The sequence below is a fragment of the Neurospora hispaniola genome, assembly GCF_033458365.1.
Source record: "Neurospora hispaniola strain FGSC 10403 chromosome Unknown B0T23scaffold_15, whole genome shotgun sequence".
Lineage (NCBI taxonomy): Eukaryota > Fungi > Ascomycota > Sordariomycetes > Sordariales > Sordariaceae > Neurospora > Neurospora hispaniola.
In genome coordinates this window covers 84,717-91,520 of record NW_026944420.1, presented here as the reverse complement: position 1 = coordinate 91,520, position 6,804 = coordinate 84,717, and the positions used below count along the sequence as shown (strand labels likewise).

General features: G+C 26.5%; 1 protein-coding gene across 1 annotated transcript; it reads right to left on the bottom strand.

The window, feature by feature from the left end:
• Nucleotides 1–200: 200 nt before the first annotated feature.
• B0T23DRAFT_301478 (uncharacterized protein) lies at nt 201–407 on the bottom strand (the record flags this gene model as incomplete). The annotated part of the gene is made up of 1 exon (XM_062834311.1): nt 201–407. A coding segment is annotated over one exon (207 nt), but the record flags the coding sequence as incomplete, so codon positions are not given.
• Nucleotides 408–6,804: the final 6,397 nt, after the last annotated feature.

Here is a 6,804-nt window from a genome sequence, read left to right as displayed (position 1 = left end):
TAATCAATTCGCTTACTATTATCCTTCTTCTTATTAACCGAACTACTATTATTATTATTATTCTTATTAGTATTATTAGCCAACTTTTAAATATTAACGTTAATATTAGTACGGGATTTAATATTACTAATATTACTAAACTTCGATAGGAAGGTACCGATATCTAGTTCTTTAACTTCCAAAGCGGCTGCCTAGTATTTAGCATCGATGGGGTAGGCGGCCTTTATAACATTATAAAGGAAAGTAATCTCGAAATCGTTATCAATCTTAAACTTAGTATTTTCGATACGCTTACAGAGCAAGGTATAACGAATAAAAAGAGAAACTATAGTATTAAAATTAATACGCTTAATAGCTAAATATTCGGCGAGGACTTTGTTATAAGCCTTATTAGTAATACAAATAATATATAATTAAATAAGATTATATATAACCTTAGGGTTTCTACCGGGTTTATTCTAATTATTAATATATAAAGTAATAATAACATTAGGGTTCTTAAGGGTAGAAAGGAGAATTTTATTAATATTGGTACATTTAATCTATTAGGTATTATATTTCTTGGGCTCTATCGCTTTATCGGGTTCCGGAATTATTTTAAAAATATACTCGGCGAATTAAAAGCAATTAAACTCGGCTATAAATCCTTAATACTAATCGGCGATATTCTAGTCGCTAAGGAGGGGGATTAGCGATGAATTAATAATTATAATCGGTATAAGTAAATTCAATATATTAAAAAAGAGATAGGTAGTAATTGCTAGATTATTAATAAAGTTAATATAATTACGTAATAGAATAAGTAGAAAGTAGAGGTAGCCTTTAAGGGTAACGAAATTAAGGCTAAACTTATAAAGAATATTATAAATAAAAAGATATAGCTCTTTATAAGTAAGTAGGGCGAATTATTAAGGATATTGGTAGTGAGATATATTTTTATTAAATATAGATAGACCGGAGAAGTATATAAAGCCGGCCCTTTATTAACCTAATTAATAATTTTACTCCTTTGTCTTTTTATATTAAAAAGATTTATAAGCGGAACTAGTCCCCCTTACAACCCGAGTCGCCCTCCCTACGGGTATTGAAGCGGGTTAAAACGAGCGATTAAGATTAGGGTAGCGCGTCCGCCGTCGATAAATATTAAAGTACTAGTAGCGCGTCCGGTAATAATTTAATTAATAAATTTAATATTACTGAATTTATATGTATTATTTACGGTTATATATAGTAAATACCTTGTATTTACTTTACTATAAAATTACCGTATACTTTTTAATTTAAAGATACTAAAATACTATTTAACGACTTATAGCTACGAACTTTTAAATATAGTATTAAAAGGGGATATACTATTTATTAGCCCCTATTGTATATACCTTTCAATTGCGAGGCTTATAAAATAGTTTAGTATTTTAGTATATAAGACGATAATTTAAAGGTATAGAAGTTAATTAATAATAAGGTATATACTAGTAGTATATATTAGATATTAAATTAAATTAAAGATTTTATATACGAATATACAATAGACGTTAAAGAGTTTTTCGGTAGTTAGTAAATATAGATTTTATTCTAAGCGGAGTAAGGCTTGACTCCTATATAAGTAAAATATAATATTCTCGGCTTCTTATAATTCTAATAGGGGTAAAATTGTAAGGTTTTAATTTTATTTTTACTTTACTTTAATTTACCCGAAGCGGGAAACTTTAAATTATAATAAATGTTATTTAATAAATAATTAATATTTAGAAAATAGTAATTGTTTTTTAAATATTAATTATCTTCTAAATATTAATTATCTTCTAAACCCTTAGAATTTAAAAGTATAAGGCTTAGTATAGGGTATAACCTTCTATACTCTAATAGTTTTAATAGTAACTTTTTAAAGTGAAGGGCGGTATTTGAATTTAAAGGTCTTTCGGAATAGATTTAAAAAGTTAGTTACAAATAGGAATTGAATAAAGGTTACGAATAAGAATAAAAATATAAGAACTACTTTATTAATTATTTAGCTATTAAACTAATTAGTTATTTCTAGAAGAATACTTAGTTCTTTCCGTTAATAAAGGTCGTAAAGGAAGGTAGGACTTTGAGACTTTAAGAAATTTCGAAATTTGGACCCGACCCGGCTCTAAAATTAAGGATACTATATTATAACGCTTACCCCCTATAAAAAATATATATTATCTTTTAAATATTAATTATAATTATTATCTAATAATTATAATATATATTTAAAAATAGATTTTCCTACTACGGCCTACTTTTCCTATATAATATAGTAATTAAAATGGGTTTAAAGTTTATAGGGATTTTAAGGATTATAGAAGTAGTATCGGGTATTATTATAATACCCAATATATATAGGGATATAATGAGGCCTTTGTCTGTAAATAATATTTCTCCTATAGGAATAGAATTATATTGTACGTAACGAAATGCCGGTGGTTTGGAATTAATATTTGGGAGGTTTTAAGGCCCGATATTAAGATAGATTTTTAGGGTACTTATAATATTATATATTAGAGTATATAGTTTAATATCCGTAATGCCTAAGTATTACCTTCCTACAATTATTTTAATAATTATTATTAATTATAAAATAAATTAAATTCCTCCTAATTCGAATACGGAAATTATCCTTAACTTCTCCCGATAATATAAAGAATTTCCGAATATAAGGTTAGTCCTGCCCGTCTATACTACATTTAATAATATTTAATCTAATATCGCCTCTTCTATTTATAAACTATCCGATTTATAATATTATACTACCGAAGAGTTGTACAACCAATTAGAATTGTAGGAAAATCCTCTATCGTCCTATTCCTAATTCTTTTAAGGATTATAGATAAGTATATTAAATACTTACTTATATAATAATTTAAAGAAGATATTTCTAATTTATTTACTAATATATTTAATATCCGGCGAATTTATAATATATTATAAAATTTAATAAGAAAATATAATTCTAGGAGGTGAATTAATATAAATTAAATTCGTAATAATTCTCAATAGTATTATATATAATTATATAGGGAAGTAATTTATCGCCGTCCTAATATTAATAGGTAACCCGCCTATTTTTAATAATTAAATATTTTTAATACGTACTTAATTAATATCTATAATTTCTAATTAACTATTAATAATTCTTAAACGTTAAATTCAATTAACTATTAAACTTATAGTAAATTAAGGTTTATATAAGCGGAGGCGTTAGTAGGCCTACTCCTTCCCTTAATTCTCGCCCGTCGCCCGCCTAAATCCAAAACTACTAAATTTTATTACCTTATATCTCAGCTATCGTTACCATCGTCATCGCTACTATTGAGTAATTGAATTTATAATACAAATAATAATATTAATTTAAGAATCGAAATAAAAATAAGCGAAACTTTACCTAAGAATATAATAAGTAATAATAATAATAATAGCAATAGCGACAGCGATAGCGACGGCCTTAGAATATTATAGTAGTAATAGTTGTAAGAGGAAAATTAGGAGACGCCAAATACTTTAACTTTTATTTATTAACTCCTCTTTCTTTTACCTTCTCTCTCTTTCCTTTTCGTCTTCCTACTTTCCTTCTTTTTTGTTTTCCTACCTTCCTTCTAAAGTTCTAAATTTATTTAAAATTTTCTAGCCTAACGGTTAGGGATTTTCAACGTTTAGAATATTTTAATATTTAAGAGGTTAATTAATAATTAAGGGGGTTATACTATAATTATTTTATATCAACCGCGCGAAACATCCCTATATAACTATTAATAAAGGGGTTTTATATATCGGAAAAGGTTATAAATACCTTTAAGGTTAATATAAAAGGTATCTCCTTCTTCTCTTATCAATAATTATAAAAGCCTACCGGACTATAATTATAAATTTAGGACCATTATTATAAATTAGTAACTCCCCTAAATTAGTACTAATTATTATTAACCCCCTCCGAAGCTAAGGTAAGCTATAGTAAGAAAAATTTACTACCTTCTATTAGATAGAATAACTCTAATTAATAAATTTATAAACGAAGTTCTAAAAGAAATTATCGAACCGAAAGTATAAAATGCTAAACGTTTATTCGATAATAAAAAAGCGAAATTTAATTTTCTTAATTAAGTAAATATAGGAGAAGAGAATTATAAAATTCTTTTTATTATTTTAGCCGGGTTGTATATAGGCCGGAAATTATATTTAGTAAGGAGGCGATAGGTATAGAATATCGATATAATATCGAATTTCTTTATTAATAATAAAATTATATATATCGATGTTGTAAATAGTGGTATCTTAACCCTGGAAATTAGTATTAAGAATTGCTATTGTATATTCCTAATTATAAATATAAAATTCAAATAGATTCTAGTATCCGTTATTCCTCGTTAAATACCACCGGTTCCTATAAATATATTACCGGCCGTATATAACGTTATTTTACTCTCCCGGCTAGAAATATAACTCTTATATCCTAATAATTTTAGATTGTAGAGGAGATTTAGCTCCGCTAAATAATTACCTACTCTAAATATAGGGAGGGGAATATAGAGTATTTACGGTACTCTCCTAAAGAAGCCCTTGGAATATAAGGGCAAATCGTCCTTTATAGGAGGTTTAACCTTTTAATCCTATATTTTAATCCTTTTCGTTTAAAATAGAAATAGATATTTAATATCCTCGAATACTAATAGTTATTTCCTATCTAATATAAGGCAGCTCCCCTAATATATAAAAACCTTTTTGAAAATCTTCGAATCTCTTTAATTACCCGGTTTCGCACCAATTCGCTTCTCGGATTCTAAAAGACGGAAAATAACCTAATCTATATAATTTATAGGAGTAGATCCTTTATAGGGAAAATAGTTAATTATATAGCGGTAATTAAAATCGTAGAGTTTGAAAGAGGATAAGGATAGTTATTCGTAGAAAATATTGTTCGAAAGGCTTCGGGTTCCAATCTTAAAGGATTGTCGCGAGATATAGAGGGTATAATCGGCGGTATAATATTAAGTATTTAAGATTAACCGCTTTATATTATAAATATATCCTCCGAAAGACGCCTCAAATATAACGATTACTATTATAATTTCTGCCTATTTAGGGATTTAAATAGAATTACTTTACTAAATTTTAGAAACTTTATACTAATAATATATTATTTTCGCCGAATTTCTATTCATCTTTAATCAGCCTCGTATTAACTTTAAATTTAAAATCCTTAAATTATTTCGAAGAAAAATATCGACTCTACGGCTAATTCCTACTTCGATATTTCCAATCTCTTGAAATACTAATAATAGTCGGTTTAAATTCGACTTTTAACCCTTTATACGAAAATATTAAGAGTATCCGCTATTTATACTTATTAAATATAGAATTGCAATTCCGAATATTCGGTTTTAAATTCCTTAAGATCCTTTAAAATCTTACCTCTTTTATATTGAAGTAGCGCCCATTAGATTTAGGTAATTAGCCCCAGCTTCTAAATATTCTAATAGAGAAATTACTAACGTTATCCGAAATCTTATTTTTAAAAGTTAATAAATTTTAGGAATTTAGTTTTATCCTTTATTATATTTATTATTTCCGAAATTTTATTAACTCTAGTAAGCGTCTTATTAACTTCCTAACTTTAAACTAATTTAAAAGGTTAATGATTTAGATATATTTCTTTTTTACGGATACTTGTAGATTTTCAGCCAATCTTCTAATTCTACGCCTTCCGCCTAATTTCGTAGAATTAAAAATCTTCGAAGAATAAAAATAAATATTACTAAATATAAGTTATAGTATCGGTAGATTTTTTATTGCGGTATTATTTTTAATATTATTTTTAGTAGGGGAACCTCCTATCTAAAATATTAGCCCAGTTTTACAATTATAAATTCCCGGAAAAGTTAGTCTCTTACTACCCTTAATTCTTAGCGCCTACTACGCTATTAATCTCCTTTTAAATATACTCAATATTAACGGCGACTAAACCCTACGGAGGGAGAGGGTCGTTAGGTAAGTATAGTATTACAATAATATTTATAAGTAGATCTAGTATTATAATAGAATTAATATAGAAGTAGGGGGTTGAAATATATTTAATAATACCTTTTAAATATAGTAGGCTTCTTAGAATCAGCCTTAGTACCGGGCTTAGTCTTAGCCTTAGGGTTACTACTTAAGTAAATACTTTGAAATATAGAATTAGGGGTAAAGATAGGAATATGGGTATCCGGAGTACTCTATAAATAATAGTATAATAATATTTAAAAATATTAGGAAAAATAATACAAAGGGAAGAAGTGAGAGTGCCTCTTATATAAGGCTCCCTTATCTTATTAGAATATCTACTTTATATACGACTATATAGTTGGGCTAATTATATAAGTAATTAACTACTACTTAAATCTATCTAATTAAAACGTTTATTTATATTTATTATTATTTGCATCTAATATAAGATAGATAGTAATAAATTTTAAGGGATTAAAGAATAGTATTTAAGGAAATTAATATACTTAAGTACCTTTAATAAAGATTGTATTCTTCTCAATTAAATTTATTATAGTATAATTAGAGTATTGGACGGGTGCTTAGAAGGGGTACCCTAAAGGATAAAATTCTTATTTTATCTTTCTATTAATAAATAATTTAGATTAGGAAGGCGGTAATAAATGTTAGATCCGACTTATATTTCTATATCCGGATCCAGATCCGAAGTGCCTTTATTCGTCTACTTTTTCTTTTTCTCTTTATATTTAATATTATTTTAATTTGTAGCTTTTAATTTTATTATTTTAATATTCGTAG